The sequence below is a fragment of the Orussus abietinus genome, unplaced genomic scaffold, assembly GCF_000612105.2.
Source record: "Orussus abietinus isolate OABI.00-Male unplaced genomic scaffold, Oabi_2.0 scaffold32, whole genome shotgun sequence".
Classification (NCBI taxonomy): domain Eukaryota; kingdom Metazoa; phylum Arthropoda; class Insecta; order Hymenoptera; family Orussidae; genus Orussus; species Orussus abietinus.
The window spans coordinates 757461-774684 of record NW_019394330.1 but is presented as its reverse complement, the minus strand read 5'-3'; the positions used below and the strand labels follow the sequence as shown (position 1 = coordinate 774684).

Sequence of the window (17224 nt, the reverse complement as noted above, 5' to 3'; positions counted from 1 at the left end):
TCCTTACTCTCGGTCATTCCCTCAAAGTTAAGGTGAAGCGAAACACGGGGAGATGCAAATTTGAACCGTACTCACTGCTTAGATTGGGATACAACGGTATTTCAAATTCTCCCCATTTCCGTGATTTATGTCCTTTTTTATGATTTTTTATCTTAGATTACGCTCGCGTGTTCCTGCGATGTACCGCTATCGACGTATCCGCTCGGTCGGACGTCGGAATCGAATCACCTCGTAAAAACTGTTCCGTGAAGGCTAATCTACCATCGGAGCGTTTCGATAACCCGCCGTAAAGATGGATTAACGTTCATCGAACGGTTCGACATAATTTCACTTCAAAACTTGCGAGAGAAGAACTCTCAAATCAATCGATTCGAATGAAACACTTTTCTTAAGGGTTTTGGATATAACTGTCGGAAAAAAAGGTTTTTCTAAATACCTACATGGCCGACGTTCGCTTTTATCCCATTCTTATGCAAGCTCATCAATTACCAGAGTGTTCTAAATTGTCGTACAATTCTCCTGACTATCCAAAACCCTTGAAAAAAGTGTTTTATTCGAATCGATTGATTTGAGAGGGGTTTCACTTCACCTTAACAGTTCCAGCCTGTTTTTGCGCATAGCGTGGGAGTGTTTTCACGCAGTTTACCAATTTTCTTTGGAATAAGTCCACATTCCAGAGGAGCTGTTGACGGGATCGAGATACTTCTCCCTGCTCGCCTGATTTCCTCTTCCTCTCTCCCCGACCCTCTCTAACGATGCCAATTCGTCGGGCTCGGTTACGAAGCCGGACTGCCTTGGTATCACCTTACGTTATCCAGTGCGTGACGATTATCCGACTGGAATTTGGAAAAATTCGTCCTCGCCGTTACGCAGAAGCGAATGGGGCAGCTGCCAGTCGAACCGCGAGTTCTCTTTCCAATCCGGCGCGACGTACCGCGCCTTACCGACCGCCGTTTTCTGTTTTGCCGACGATTGGTAATAGAGAGCATCGTTCCTTCCCTCCCAACCGTTATTTATTCGTTTCAACGGATCGTCAAAGAGTCGGTTGGTTTCGGCAACCGTGTTGCTTAGGGACGCGAATCGGTTAGTGATGAAGAACCGACCCATTTTTGTAACGGTGAGTGATAAAACATGCATAAATAGTCATTCCGAGAAGCTATTTATAAGAGAATCGCCCCTTCGTCTCCTGCAAAAAAGCTATTCGTCGATTCTAATGAAGTATAACCTCTTTGTAAACAGAGGGAAGTTAAAAAGAACTTGTCTACGTTTTTACGATAGGTCATTCCACAGCAAGTAAATTAACCCTTCAATTCATCCTACATTCTTGCAATGAAATTTTATTTTATGCTATTCTATTGTCTAGGCCGAGACAATTTATCCCGGTTGCGCGTATCATTATATCAGGGTGCAAGAGCTCGCTCTCTCTCGAGGCAGTCTTCGTTTACCGTGGCGGTTAATAGTATCGTTCGGAGACGTCGTATCGATCAAGGGCAAAAGTACGATTTTACAGTCATTTCGAGTGCTTTTCGGTAAAAAAGTGTCCGGAACCGGTTACTCCGACCCGGTTGCTCATCGGTCGCAAGTTGCGGGACCGCGCATGCGCGCGTGGGCTCGAAGAAACCGCGGCAGTTTGGATGGGTTGTGCGCAACCGAGTGCGCGCACCCGTCCACATACGACTTAGATAAATCAGCCCAGAACAGTTTGTTAACGATCTCTCGACTGCAACGGCCATTTTTCAGTACAACAAACCATTCCAGCCGAATACTTTACTCCGTATGGAAAAAAATTAATTTGGTTACAATTACTATAGGGATATGGTTCGTATCCATGGCTCTGTTAACGTCTTTTAGCACGCATGTAAATATGTAAAAGTTCTTAAGGAATGATTAAGGAATACCACATATATTACATGACGTATTATACTTATCCAACCCTGGTCATACGTACACACAGGTGTAAATGGCGCGGCAGTGCAGTGGTGCACGCGTGCACGCGTGCACACGTGCGCTCGGCTGGAATTCGGGCTCCGACGTGCTGGAGGGTGCTCGGTCGCGTTCGGGGACACTCGGGCGCGCTCGGCTCTGCTGCCGTGAGCCCGAGCGCGAAGGTGGCCGGAGTCTAGCCGCGTTCTGGCACGTTGGGACTCGGTCGCAGTCGAGCCGCGACCGTTGCGCCGCGAGGACGTCGTGAGTTATTACTCGAGGCCGGCCTTCCGGACGCCAGCTTACCTCGGCTGAGCCTCTGCGCGTAGACCGAGAGAAAACGGGCCAAGAAGTCGGGTCGCGACCTTGACCTCGGTCCGACGCTTCCCCTTCCACCCCCTCACTTGACTCCCGCAGCGTATAAGGAAATCGAGCGAACTACCGGAAGGATTTTCGACCTTCTACGAGCTGCCGCCCGTTGCGCCAATCGCGACCGAAATCGACAACTCGTTCCGGGTACTTGCGCGTCTTCCGATACGCTAGGACCTCTAGGTGCAACGTTGGAGTAACGGAAGGACTTTGCTATACGCGGTGTGTGTAGGCATAAAGTCCAATTTGTTCGTTTCCGAGTTATCCCGGGGAATATCGAAGCGGGAGGAAGGAAGAGGTATTTCGATTGCGCCGAGCGTGCGTACCGTGCTCGAGTTTTACCGGAAAATTGTCAGGGGCTCTCTAAACCTCGGGCTGCATTAATCTCCTACGGTATGACATCGAAAACTGTTTGGCTTTCACGGTGGAAATTGCCGGCTACGAGGATATCCTAGGCAGGTTGCCGAGAGAGCAATTAGCTTCCGCGTATATCCTTATCGTAAGCGTCAATGGACACGAGGCTAGGTATTAATTCGTTGCCAATTAACGGTCGCAGGGGGATCCGTCAGTTTCGAACATTCAGCCAGGAAGCGCAGGCTATGCCGAATTTCCAGGTCGGGTACCGATCGATGTGCTCGTAGGTGGCGAGATCATGCCATTTATCGCATTTAATCCCGTCGGAAGATCCTTTTGGGCCTTTATTCCCAGGACCACGGGCTGACTCGACGACGGACGACCGAGCCACTCTTTTATACCCTTGCCTTTGGGTCACGAGGGTACGGAGTTTGCTAATTAGTCTGGCCGAGTCGAAACGGAACGTCGATGGGTCGGCGGAAGCTTTGACCAGGGGGCAGAGAAACAAAGAGAAAAGGAGCGGGTTAAGGACGGAGAACGTCTTCCGGAATTAGGAGATCCTTTTTCCACCGCAAAGCCTCACAAGTGGTCCGCTGAAAGCGATCGTGGCAGTTCCCCGAACCATTCTCCCGCTCTCGTGGTCCTCGGAGTAGCCGCTGCCATTAGGCGATCCACAATGTGTTAGAGCGGTTCCAAGAAACATGCCAACTTGGCGAAGTTAAGACCGAATTTCGTAACCAGGTGTATATCGTTCCCTGCCGGCAATCGCGCTCTAGAATTCGAAGGATTCCCAGGAAGAATGAACCGTTTGCGACTTCGAGATACGGTCTGGTCGAATCTAGACGGAGCATTGGCCTTGGATGAAATGGATGAAACGTGAGTCCGTGAATTTCAACGAAATTTCACGATTAATCCCTGAACCGGTCCCGTACCGATCTACGAAACGACCCGAGCCGAGTGTTCCAGATCACGTTGCCCGAGCGAATCGCCGGGTTTTTTTTTTTTTTCGAAAGTATCTATAACGAACTCATTATACAGGAGTAGGTCCACGGGACGACCGGAAATCCCGAGGGTAATTTCCTTGCCGAGCTCGTGGACAGGTCCGTGACCACTCCGACTCGAATTTCGGTACATCGGCAACGGGGTTCGCGGTCCCCGGAGCCGCGAGACGCTTGAATCGAAGAAAAGAACGGAAGGAGAGGGAAAAGAAAGTAAGAAGAAGGGGAATAAAGGAAACCGGGTGCCCTCGACCCGAGCCGGTCAGGCCCGAGGGACCGAGAGCGTCGCCGCGGAACTTTCCGCAGGGCGGTCCGACGAATTTTGAGGGTAATTTGCGAGGAGTCCGCGGAGTCGAGCATCTCGATTCTTTTCGCGGGCGAGAGGAGAAGCGCCCTGGAGAGGCTGAAAGAGCGAGAGGAAGAGCCGGCGTGCATCCTTTGGGGGCCCGAAGGCCCAGTCTAAGTAACAGTACTTCTTTGGCTTCGGAGTAAGGAGCCCCTCTCCGAAGAACGGGACCCACACTCCTCGACTCCGCGCTCTCCCTCTTTCTCGCCGAGTCCCCGCTCGCGAAGCGGCTCGAGCGAGTCGAAGCGGTCCGGTCAGTCGTAGCCTCGGCCTGCCGCGACGTCGGGACGAGCAGCGAATCCGAGCGCGTTCGGTGGATACCTCGGAGCAGGAACGGCGAGGAGAGGACCCCGTAGGGGCGAGGTCACCGACAGGACGCGGTCGAACCAGGAAGGACTGCGGAACGGGGCCGTGGTGACCCTGGAACCAGTGGAGGCGGTACCTGGGAGTCGAACGTCCAGGTCTTTGTGATTACCGTGTGACCCGTTCGGTCGTGAGAGCGATTTGAAGGGAATTTTTAGCCGATGAGGAATTAGGAACCGGTGGAAGAGGAATCGAGGACGACGGAGTCGGTACCTGGTGTTGGCTGGACATGGGAGTCGGACGTCCAGATGTTCTTTGTGATTACCGTGTGGCCCATTCGGTCGTGAGAGTGATTTGAAGCGGATTTTTAGCCGTAGATGCGGATAAAGGATCGTTTGCTGGTCTGTTCGGGATAACCCATCCTGCGGCAAAGGACCAAGTGGGTGAAGAGAAGAACTCTGATGACGTTAAACACTCGCAATCCTCCTGGGGTCCGTTCTTCAAAGGACGATTCGATTGCGAGGCTTAAATGTTAACACGGGGAAGGTTTAGGGGTAAAAAGGAAACCGGCGAGGATCTTTTCCGTAAAGTGGAGCAGCTACGGTGGGACTGGAGAACGGAAAGGGTAGTTGGTGCCAGGAAGACTGGTGGACTACGTCTTCCGTGTGAAGGTGTACTATTAAGGGCGCTGAATAGAACAGGCATTCTCCCTATGCGAATGGGAATTTAAAAAAACTTTCGAATAATGTTGCGCCAAAGATAAGTACAACATGTAGAGAGGAATCAATACTTGTGTACTAACGAAGACAGCGGATACTTCCACATCCGGCTTTCGAGCTCGATGTGAAACAACCACGAAAGAACTCGAAATCCTCGGAGAGGCATCGACGATGTAGAATCGTCGTGTGATTTGTCATTCGAGTATTCGAGTTTTGTTCCCCGTGGACGAGTCTCTTTGTTAAGAGTCTCTTTATGGCATACGTTACAGACGTAAACACAAGAAACACGTTGAATACGATAAAGGTACGGAATACGAAATCACGTCTTCGAGAGAAAGAAGGATAAACGGAAAAGTTGAACTCGGTTATCGCCGATTATCTTTGATAAACATTCGCTACGGCGCAGTCAATTCTCTATAGGTAGATTAATAATAAGGCTGACTAACGGCAAAGTACTGTTTCTGGGCGATTGAATCGTCCTGGACTGAGATTTCTTGAAGACCCATTTTCAGTGAAAGGGTCGTTGCTGGAAATCTACCGTCACTGCACATTGAAATTGGAGACGTGTCATAAGACTGGCAGGATCGATAACATATAGAAACTCTAAGGAATTCTAAAAAGAAGGATCTCGAGTTAACCAGCGACGACTAAACCAGCCGTTTACCCACAGTCCACGATAGAGGAGTTGCCAAGGGTACCTTGGCCGAAGATCAGAGTTGTGCGCCCATTGAGAGAATCGGAGACTTTTCGATACCTTGGGAGGATTTCTTGCGGAGCAACAAGTGGCGACGATGCGAACGGGCGTTTCGGGATAGAAACGCCCAAAATTGGTCACGTCTTTGGCCCAAACGTGACCAAAGGTCGGTGAAGTTCCAAACGTAAACCCGTCGAAAGTACGCGAGAAGTGGTTCTTCGCGATCACCGACAGGAAAATTCATCGTTCATAAAATCTCCCCTCTCGGGAACTAAGCCAAAACGGATTTGGCTGGTTAAACGAAACAGGGCCCATACCATACGAGACATCGCGCCAAGGGGAAATAGGATGCGAAGGGCAGTCATCGGCACCTCGGTGATTCCTCTTGACGGTGCACGAAGGACTAGGTCAGTCCGGTCACGTGGTGACGATTTGGACTTGGCGATGGCGCATCTCGAGTGGTCCGTCAACGATTCGAAGTGATCCCTCGAGCTGCGGCGCCACCTGCCGGGCTTTGGCGGAAAAACTCGGCCCTCGATTGGCTCGTTCTCCCGTGTCCCCGATGCCCCGGAATCGCGAGTGCTCCGGCTGCGACCAAGATATCGCTCGGTGATTCGTTATCTCTCTTTCCCTCGCTGGGAACGAAAGATTAGACTTTTCCGAGGTAGATTAAACGTTCGACGGCCAGTTGGCCGCCATTCGTAAACGCTCGCGGGCACTCGGTCTGCCCCGTTCGGGCCTCTCGGTAGTGCGAACGCTGTGAACGACCGTTGTGATAAACGGGAGATTGCTGGCTCTTTCTCCTTTGTTCGCTCTGTATCTGCGATCGCATCGCCCTCGGACCGCGCCACGCCGTCACGTCGACCACATGGATAAGCTGTGAGGAGGAAGGACGCAGAGATGAAGACCATGCAGCGCGCCTTTAGGTGAGTTCATCCCGAATTGTTATCAACGACGCCTCGCAACGTGACCCGGCTCCGGAACGCTTCTAAAGTGTTTCCGCTAGAACTTCCGAGGATGATCCTTGAATCTATTAGCGCGTTGTAACCCCTTTAAGGTGATATGAAAGTGTGAAATATGCATACCAAAAAGTCAATGCATTTATAAAACTTTTATCAAAAGTGGGTGCACCAAATTATCTAAAACTTTAACACGTTGTTATGGAAGTAAAGTTTGATAAACACTTTCACGTTTTAATGTATGTAGAATGACCTCTTCATATCACCTTGAGGATTTGATCGAATGGGTGATGAGAGGTACTTTTTTGACGTTGGGAGAGTTTCACGGTAAGCGTTTAAATCGTTCCAGGACTCGGTCACGTAACTTTCGGCGTTGGCTCTAAAGATCGGTCGTAGTCTTCTTAAGAAAGTGCCGAGTACTTCTTAATTACAGCTAAGAGTCGCGAAATCTTTGCGAAGGCGTCATCAATGTCGGTGAAAGTAAATTTCGAAAGGCTCGTCACGGCTGATTAGAATCGATTCGATTATTTAAAGGCGATAATTAGGACGTTTCGAAAAAACTCGTTACGGTTATCTGGAGGTGACTTGGTCATTTAATGCGTTGCTCGGATGGACCAATTTTGCGAGTTACCGATGTGGCACGTCATCGAGGAAAGTTAACGCTTCGAAGATGCATTTGTCACTTTGGGTTGATTTATTTCTTCGAATCGTATCCGTTGGAATAAATATCTTTTATCGCTACCGCCTTCATTTTTGCGGCATTTTTAGCGATTATATTTAAAGAGATACTTAAGCTTTCTATAGAATTATATGCTGTAATTATTTTGGCTCGTTGATTATTATTGCATTTAAATTATTGATTAGAAGTCACGAAACCTTTACGATGTTCTCCGATTTTCGAGCACGATCTTGCCTACTGATGGGTTATAAAATCATTGGATGCTCGTGTTTAATTGTTCATTTTCTTTCTTTAAAAGACATTTTTGTCTGAAATGTAATATCGAGGGTAGATATCGGAACGGATAGCCGTTGATAGATTGCGGCGAAAGTCGAAACCTTGATAATGGATATATTATCGTGATTGGCCTTGGTTGATTTATTTATTCGAAGTTGACAATATTTTATAACTGACATGGGCCTTGTTTGCAAGGGGCTCTTATTACGCGAGATGACTAGCTAAATTCGAACACATACCGCGCTTCCCTAAGCCATGTGTTCGAGTAATTTCCGAGAGTAATAAATTACCGAAGTACTGAGACAAAGTATTAAATTGCAAGTGTGCGGAGAAACGAGATTTACTGTTCTTGATATATTTTATGAATCGCTAGGTTTCACTAAATTCCCAGTCTAGGAAATTTAAATCGAAGGTTCTACGTTAATTTCCCTGCAATCGATTTACGGTGAAACTCGATCGCTTTTTCTTTCGATTTTTCTTGACTCTTCTTATGGTACCAAGATTTTGATAAAGCCATTACAGTGTTTCACAGGGTTGCCTCGAAGTTGTTAAACGTCGTTTTAATGCTACATTAATCGATTATTATTTTATACGATTTCAAGAAATATCAGGAAAACTGGATCGAGAGAAATCGGTGCTCACTGAGCTCGATATTTTTATTAATCGATAAGCCGGACGACTGGATGACGTCTTTCCATTTCAGTAGTCTTGAAACGTTAAACAAATAAATCAGGGATTAACTTTTTTGATATGCCATGAGTCGAGGAATGAAAAAATTCGTAGTCAAGGTTAAAGTAGCATGGAAAGGCGATTATTTAACTCTTCGAGGAAAGAAAGTCACCTTAGCGAGGATTGGAGCGTCCTTCTCGATGATCGCTAAAACACGTTCTTATCTAATACCGATAGTAGAATCGCGGGCGTTCCGGATAAGACACGTAGGTGCCGTGAAAACGTTCCCCTCTCTGGGTCATTCATCTTTTTCCGATTGCCGTTCGGATAACGAGTTGTTTGAATCGTTGCCGAACTAATTGCGGATCTCTGCCAGGTTGCGGACACCTGTTTGTCGAATTGAAATGCAAATTAAAGGAGCGGTCACAATGAGCTCGAAGTATTGGGGAAGGCAGGCGTGTTTAGCTGGAGGGAGAAGGGGAGATAATATTTCCTGCCCGATAATGAATCACCACGATAATTCACGGAATATGTCAGTTTACGTTAATAGAGGGTAAATGTACTTTCTTCGAGATTAGCGAGCACTCGTACGAAACGGTCATTGTCAATCCGGAAAACCAAACATTTCTGTTGATTCGTAGAGACAATTAATAGTCATCAAGATAATACGAGAGGTTTACTTTAACTCTCAAAAAAACACCTTTTCTCCTTTTCAATAACAAATGGAAATGAACTATTTTTGTGAAATACGTTAGTACTTTCATTTGATTAAATACTCAAAATGTTGTATATAGTTATTCGAGATAATACGAGAAGTTGACCTTTATTCGCAAGATCTCGACTTGAAATGAAACCAAAGAAGAGAAGAAAGCAGCCGGTCCTTGCTTTAGGTTCCTTTTATCTCCCGTTGACGTATAAAAGGCGAAGTTGTCGTGGACTCGTTTTTGCGGAGTTTGGACGCGCCTCGCATAATTTAGCCAGCGAATCGTCTTAATTGTTGTCGCGCGAGATTCGCTCGGGGATCTCGGCGAGGTATCGCGGACACCTGCGTGGCAAATTGAAATGCAAATTAAAGGAGGATCCACGGAGAGTCTAAAGCCACCGTGTCGGAGATGGCAGGAGGTGTTCGCCCAAAAGGAGGGAAAGAGAAAGAGCCAGAGGGAGGCCGAGGAAAGAGAGAGAAGGGGAGAAAACATTTTCGGCTGACAGAATAAGCGAGCGCTCGCTCTAAAAGCCGTAATGGCTTTCGCGGTGTGAACCTTTTTCTCGCGTTTCTTCTTTGAATTCGAAACGCTCTCGTCGACACAGTACCTTAACGTCCTTCCTTTGGTCCACGTTCCGAAATGTTCCCGGGGACACGTTGTAATGTTCTCCTCTTAGAGAATGCATGTCACGCGTCAATGTAAAGATGTCGATAAGGGGAGAAATCAAATGAAAGGTGTCGAGGTGGTTCGAGATTAATCTTTTATCGAGGGGGCTTATTGGTACTGCAGCGTGCCACTCTTTGGAGTTTTGTTTTACGTTCGAATAACGTTAAAACATTGTTATGGTACAAGTTTGTACTCGAAACGCATCGAAAACTTAACGCGTAAAATCAACGTTTCTTATAAATTTATATTTAATGCAAGGAATGAACCGGGGGTGGTTATCATCAAATGCATGCTTTAAGAGGATATGAAAAGCGCTAAGAAATTTAATCGACTTCGATAAAGAAAAATTCATCTATATCCTTTTTGGTGGTTGCCGTTTGTCGTTTTGTGGCATCCCGTCTACGTTGAGAATTATACGAAGGGTTCTATTTGTCATTTCGGTAAAGCGATGATAAAAAGATCGACGTGCCGGAGTCCCATGAATTCATGACTGTTTATATTTTGACGAACCAACGTCGCCATTTGTGACATTCAGTTGCAACTAAATTTTTGCTTTAAAAACACGTGTTAGCCGCGGGACAAGCCAGCCTTCTCTTGCAATCGTTGGTGAAAGTGTTTACCGCATTTTCCCATCTGACTCTGTAATATTCCATTTCTACGGTATTCTAAATTGTTCGAGCTAGGTCCCGAAACACTTAATTATCGATTCTAAGCCTCCAAGAAGCGTAAAACGTGCACGACCACGCCACGTTGGTTCTAGTCCACATAAGTAAATAAATGTTTGATGAAAAATGAAATTTCATGAGTTTCAGGACCTAGTTTAGGGCCTCTATATTCCCGCGGTAGAAGATTTGAAACGAATCGGTACACCCAATTCGGAGAATAATTTCTCCAACGATTTGGCTTGGCGATTTGGCTCTTTCATATCACCTTAAAATCTAGAATGGTGAAGCCACTTACTTACTTACTAAGAACTCTATAGTTGTTTTATACGTTTGCAAGTGAACGGCAATACTATCGGAGGAAGACTTAATCTGCAGTCGAGAGAGTGGAGGGAAAAAAAAAAAGATAGAAAGCAGAGATGAGCAATCGTTTGACCGAAGGGCCAGACAAGGCCATCTAGCCCCTCTTGCCAGGGGAAAAAGCTTAAGCTCGTTACTCGAGTAGGCACGAGTGGTTTGCGCGTCTCGAATGATTGTGCGATTTGCTTTTCCCGACTTTATGGCGTTTAATCTGACTTCAGCCCTTCTTGTCTCCAGTCATGATTATTGCCATGGGTGCGCGCACAGCGCATTAAATTTAATGCCTGTCCATGAAAGTCTGAATAAGTTCTCCTTTTCACTTCTTCTTTTTTTTTCCTTTTTCTCTCGAGGAAGGGCGAAAGAAGACGTCTCATCGTCCAGTGATCATAAATCATGTCGTAGCGACGAGAAAAAAACTTTCAGATTCTCTTTAAAAATAGAAGAGTTCCTCGAGATGCAAATGTCTTCGTCGAGAAGATGCGCTAGATTAAAAAGTCATGTCACTTTTATCATTTAAGGGAGTTGGAAGCTGGATACGTAGCTATACGTAACATGTTCAGAAGAGATGCATAACTTTGTACCGAATTTAAATAATGTCATATGGTGGATTACATCGTGTTTTCAAATGATCAGCAGGAATACGGATATTAATTCCTTTAGTGAGTAGTGAGAATTAATTCCTTTGGTTAGACTGTCAGTCGATATTCGATCCATTCCTCCTCTATTTTCATAAACATTCCTTTATTTTGTTCTTTGGCCTTCGAACGATCACTTTTTTTTTATTCATTATTTTTTCATTCGTATTCGATCGATGGGTCGATATCTTTCGATCGTCGATTATCGACGGTATTCGTTGGACGAATCAAGGGACTAATTTCAAGGAGGAAAGTCGTCTAAGGGACCGAGAGACTCCCTTCGGAGCTGTCACCGATCCTCCACTTAATCAAGACAGGCCTCTTAATTAAGCGTCACCGTCTCCGTTAATCGAATCAAGGGGAGCCCCCGCAATTTCCACGACGCTACTCAGAGTCGCAAATTAAATCCCGAGGAGATAAAACGTCTTGCCCGGGGCCAACGTGTTGCCCCGCGGCAGGTTCTTGCTTTAATTAATTTCTACTCCTAGTATGACGAGCGACATCGCGAGGATCCCGGATCGACGGTTTCGAGAGCGGAACGTGTGTCTCCATCCGCCGAGATACCGATCGGTCGATAAGTATCGCCTATCGATTTGCTAATCATTCCTGATGGATACTATACGTCAGTACATGATTTTATATCGAATTGTAAGAAGATAGGATTCAGATAGATTATAGAAAATGATGGAACGTTTTTTTAATCATATTTTATCGGCAATTTTTAGTAGGGAAATATGGAATTGAAAATCCGAAGGTAATTTCCCATTTTTCTTTGTTGGCGTCTGAATCCTTTTCACCAGGGAATAGTCGCGTGTTTCGGAGCTGTCCTTATCTGAGCTCGGAGTAATTTGCGCCTGTCGATTGCGCAATTTCGACGCCTTGTCGAGGTTCGGATGGAGCTCGAACGAAATTAAGCGGGGGCGTCGCGCCAGTGCTCGCTTTGAATAGCAGACACGTTACAGGGGATTTAAATCGAGTATATGAGGGCTTGTTCTGCTTGGCGTTGCTTAATTAAGTGACCTGAAATTAAGGGTCGCTCGCGCAATAATGAATCCCTCGCGACCCGGATAGTTCTTCTTTTTCCTTTTTTTTTTTTTTTTAATATTTTCGATCTACGTTGAATGCAAAGTGGCGGCAGTGACTAGAAGTCGAATGGCGGTACGGCGGGAGATAGACGTTGATCGGGGAAACGCGTTACTTATTTTCGCAGTTTGGGCGAGTCATAATTTTCGCGAAGCTCGCGGGTAACAGCAAAGTCGGCCTCGAGGTGGATCCGACGCTCCGACCCGGTCGCAATTAAAAGCAATTCCATCCGATCGTGTGTCATTCTCACGTGCGAAAGCGGCGGGATGCTTGCTCCGGCTGTCTCTCTTGCGCTCACTTTCTTCCTTGGCTTCTTTCTCTCTTTTCTCCGGACGCGTACACTCGCGAGTCGCCTTCGATTTCCCATCGACATTGACCTTCGACTCCGAGAGCGTAAAGGCGCCATACCGGCGATGCCATGCGACGCCACGCGACGCAACGCCGTGACATGAGACCAAGGTTGTCAAAATCAGCTGATCGGGCGATTCGCTGAGGAAGAATGTGCTCGGATAGAAAAATTGTCGGTTGAGTGGGGCAAATTATACTGTTAAAGATTTTCATACATTTTTAGTACTAAGGTTGCGGTAAAATTATGAATTTGATGTCTTAACAGTGAATTAAAATCGACTGATCTGAGGGGGGTTAAAAAGAAACTCTCCCCTGTGTTCGCCCAATGGGCGCGATTTTTCGGTATTTTGGGATTTTCTCGTTTCGTCATTCCAGGCGATCGTTAAGTCACGAGTACCGTTCGGCTTCCGTCGTTAAACTTACCCGGTTTCGGCAGAACGGTTATCCGGAAGCAACGAGGTCAAAAACGGGGCCTAATGGCCTAATGGGAAATTGGAAAGCAGCGCTTTACTGGCCGAGACCTCGTAAAAATCCTAAAAATTTGAATTTACTACGTAGGACAATTCGTCGCGGTCTCCACTTCACAAGATTTTGCAGTTTTTCAATTTCCTATGCAACGTTCGATTGAATTCACCTAACTTTACAGATATCTCTGTTCTCAACGATGCGATGTAAAGATATTTCTAAATACCCACGTTGCCGACGTTCGTTTTTATATTGTCATCTTGTTCCCAAAAATCGAAATTTTGAAAGTGTCAGGATAATTCCTAGGTGCTCACGAGTCATGTGTCAAAGTTTCAGACGGTTCTATCCAATACCCTTAAAAAAGTGTCTTATTCGAATCGACTGATTTGAGGGGGGTTTCACCTTACTCTGAAACATAAAATAAATGAATAAAGTGGATGAGGACAAACGGTACGGTTACTCGATGCTTAGGTGTGAGGGAGTACATCTTAACCAATTAATAAGAAGAAATTGTCGTAATTTCCAATTAATTACGTCCTTAAAGATTGGTTTCCCTGAGACGAGAAATTATGGCACAATTAAGTTCTCCTTCTAGATTGCGGTGCATTGTGTTTCCAGTCGAAGCGATACGAGGAGAGAGCGAGAGTAATTACGAGACTCGAAGGGAAATCAATGAGCGTGCAGATATAAATTGAGAAACGCACCGCGTAAACGAGTTTACGTGGGAAATGATTTTTATCGCGAGACTTCGCGTGAGACCGGTCGCGACAATCGCGAAAGAAGTGGACCAAGTGAAAATGAAAATCTCGCGGCGTGAAATGGAACGGAAACAATGGACAGATGTTGCATATTTTTACGACAGTGGGTGTTCGCGTACAATGTGTACGATGAAAGGAATAAAAGGAGACGGAGAAGAAAACCGGCAAGTCCGAGTTCCTATTAATGCACATTTTCCGTATACCCGGTGCACAATGGCGAGGACATTTCATTTGCAAGTTGTATCTTGACTTAAGGCGATATGAAAGAGTCAGCCTATATATATACAGGTAAATTTTGAAAGTGTCGAAACAATTCCTAGGTGCTCACGAGTCATGTGTCAAGGTTTCCGACAGTTCTATCAAATAGCCTTAAAAAAATGTGTCCTTTTCGAATCGAACGATTTGAGGGGGGTTTCACTTCACCTTAACACTATTTCTACCAGAGGTGTCAAGACACCTTTAAAAATTTTAACTTGAAATTATTTTCAAAGTTTAATAATTTTTTCTCAATTAATGTTTTGAGTTTTCGTATAATAATTGGTAAATTTATTTAGCGGTATCATTTTCCTCCAGCTCATCGAAACCTTTTGGTCGAAATAGGTATACACAAAATCGTGGTGGAAACAGTGTTAAACCAGGGTCATTGATATAATTAGAAAGGTAACAGCCTTGCCCGGTGAGGGGTGAATCACGGTCCCAAATCCGATCCGGATTAAGCCGGATTACAAGTTTATCTACTTTGACGTTACATCGGTACCCTTTTTACCAGTGAAATTCTGGGACCGGAGAACACACATCTCTCCGGTTTCTCTCGATATCGGAGAGGCGAGAATCGCGACTCGCTCACCTTTTGCCCGGACAAATGCCAAGTCCTCGAGCCGCCCGAGAAACGTGTCGCGGGTCTAATGCCGAGCTCTAGCTTGAGAAACGAAAGCTCGTTTCTCGATTAATTACGCGAGATATGCGATTCGATCTCTGGTCGAAGGTGAACGAGCATCCCCCAGGGTCCAGGCCAAAGAGTGTTCGACAGAGCGGAAGGTCCCATAAGACCTCAATGTATTTTTGCGCATACGGTCTTCAGCGCTCCCTCGTGGGTGGGAACATTTTTACCATACTTTATCGACGTTGGTTAAATTTCTTAGCGCCTTTCGCATCCTCTTAAATGCATCACGCATCTCCCTTTGAGACATCCTGAATTCAGTCTCGTCGGAGCGCATATCGAGCCGGAGAATTTCCGTTGCGAGAACTCGAGACGCCGCTGCTCGATTGATTACAGGGGCGGTGGATCTCGATGGGAAACCGGAGAGGAGAATTTCCGGGATTCCGGGATTCCGCGAGGGCCAGTTCCGTTAAAAGACTCCGGGCTTCCGAGGAGCGTTTACGCCGCCGAAACGCTCGTTACCTACTCCGAACGGGCGCCGTCGCGTTACCGCGGGTGTAATAACAGCTCCGCTCGACGTCGGGGCGGTGCTTTATTTCGCGGCCAGGGTGGTTATTATCTCGTCGCACCTGGACGTCCTCAAAAGACGTTTATCTCCGCTAAGAGGGAAAATCGACGAAGAGTCTGTTTACCCAACGCGGCGTTTCCGGGACGAGGGGCGGGATCGAGAGAGCACGTCGCAAGGCCGGGTAGTTCGCGTCGGGTTACCGACATTGCAGTTTCCTCATTTTCTTCGAGGTCGGTGCATAAAGTCGCCTGAAATGTTGTCCGTTTATCGACCGGTTTGTCGCGCTCGATCGAGCGACGTCCGATGAATTGCTTCTCGTTACGGAAAGGAAAAATTAAGGGGATGTGAAAGTGCCGTCCGAGCGGTCAATCGTTTATGAAACTTTTCTCCGAACTGGGTATATCGAATCGTTTCAAGCTCTACGACATCAATGTGAAGGTTATTAGGAAAATCCTGACCCCCGTGAAATTTCATCGTTTATCCCAATTTTTTAACGTGTCTAGGAATAAATTTAAAAAATTGAAATTCGCTGGCTGTCAGGACCTTTTGTATAGCCTCCATATTCACATCGTATCCAGTTCGGAGGAAAGTTTCACAAACGAGACGTCCTTTACGCCTCTTTCACGTCACCTTAAGGCGACGGTCTATCCGCGACGCGACGTGCGTTTTCAATTTTAGCATAACTTGTACAAGTAATTTTTCTTGCAAGAAAATGACTTAATTCGTCCAGATATTATTTTCTATGTGGTCTTTCCTTGCCCTAACCTCGAAGAATAGCGAGAAACTGTAATCCTCGGTAATTCTGCTAGGCAAAAAGTCGGGTTGAAACCCCTCGAAGCGTCTTGGGGGCCGACGCGGATGGTCTCGTCGTTGGTTTCAGTTAATGCCGCGGGAGCGCGGTACCATCGATCGAGCGAACGTCGTCCTTGCATTGAAAAAGCTGCAAGGCCGTCCGGAACTTATATAGCTCGACCGGACTGCCTGGTTCGTAGCCCTGTCGGGCCTTGTCCTGCCTCGCCCGTACCCGAGAGTCGTCTCTTCCCCGTCAAGGCGCGCGAGGCGAGTCTCCATCTTTTATTTTGTGCCCGTCGAATGTTTCAATTTTACAATTTTTATGAAAACCCGTAGCATTCGATCCCGCACTATTAAACGTAGTTTATTTTTTAAACCATTAAAAAACGGCAATTAATTTGCATCATGCAAAGACGGAGCTTTTATTCCGAAATTCAAAGGTCCGGCTGCGCCTTTTATCGGTTTGTTTCCTTTTCACTTTCACTGATATCACTTTCCATTGCATATGTATATACTGATATATTCACCCAAATGTACGAGACAGTCGACATAAAATACTACGCTCTACGACCTAAAATAACGCGCTGCTCATGAAATTTCATGGGCAGCGCGTTCTTCATCAGAGCCTACATAATCACGTGTTGATGTTTTAGATAATTTGGTGCAGCCAGGGTGGAGAAAAGTTTTATAAATATTTTCACCTTCTGGTGTGTACGGATCACACTCTCATATCACCTTAAGATACGAAACGGAAAGCGAAGCAGGCGAAGGTACAAAGAGATTAGTTTCCGCCGACTTCCGCGCTCGTTGGAATCTTTTTCCCGTCGCGTCTTTCCTTTTCTTTAGGCGCGCTTAACTTCCGGGTAATGTGACGAGAATCGCGCGTAAGTCCTGACGGGCGTTAATTACAAACGCAAAATAATTTAACTACTGTCTCGCGACAGTACCGTTTCCGTAGCTCGCGGGAATCCGTATACAAAGAACGGTAGAAAATAAAAGGCCTCCCGGTGTTCA

General features: G+C 46.4%; 1 protein-coding gene across 1 annotated transcript in view; it reads left to right on the top strand.

Moving 5' to 3' along the window:
* The first annotated feature begins 3674 nt into the window (after positions 1-3674).
* The window catches only part of LOC105703847, a 46087-nt gene continuing 32537 nt past the window's right edge, over positions 3675-17224 (top strand). The window contains exon 1 of the mRNA XM_012432546.1: positions 3675-6632. Within this exon, the coding sequence (XP_012287969.1) occupies positions 6607-6632 (26 nt within the window). The 5' untranslated portion in view covers positions 3675-6606. The remainder of the gene's footprint in view (positions 6633-17224) is intronic.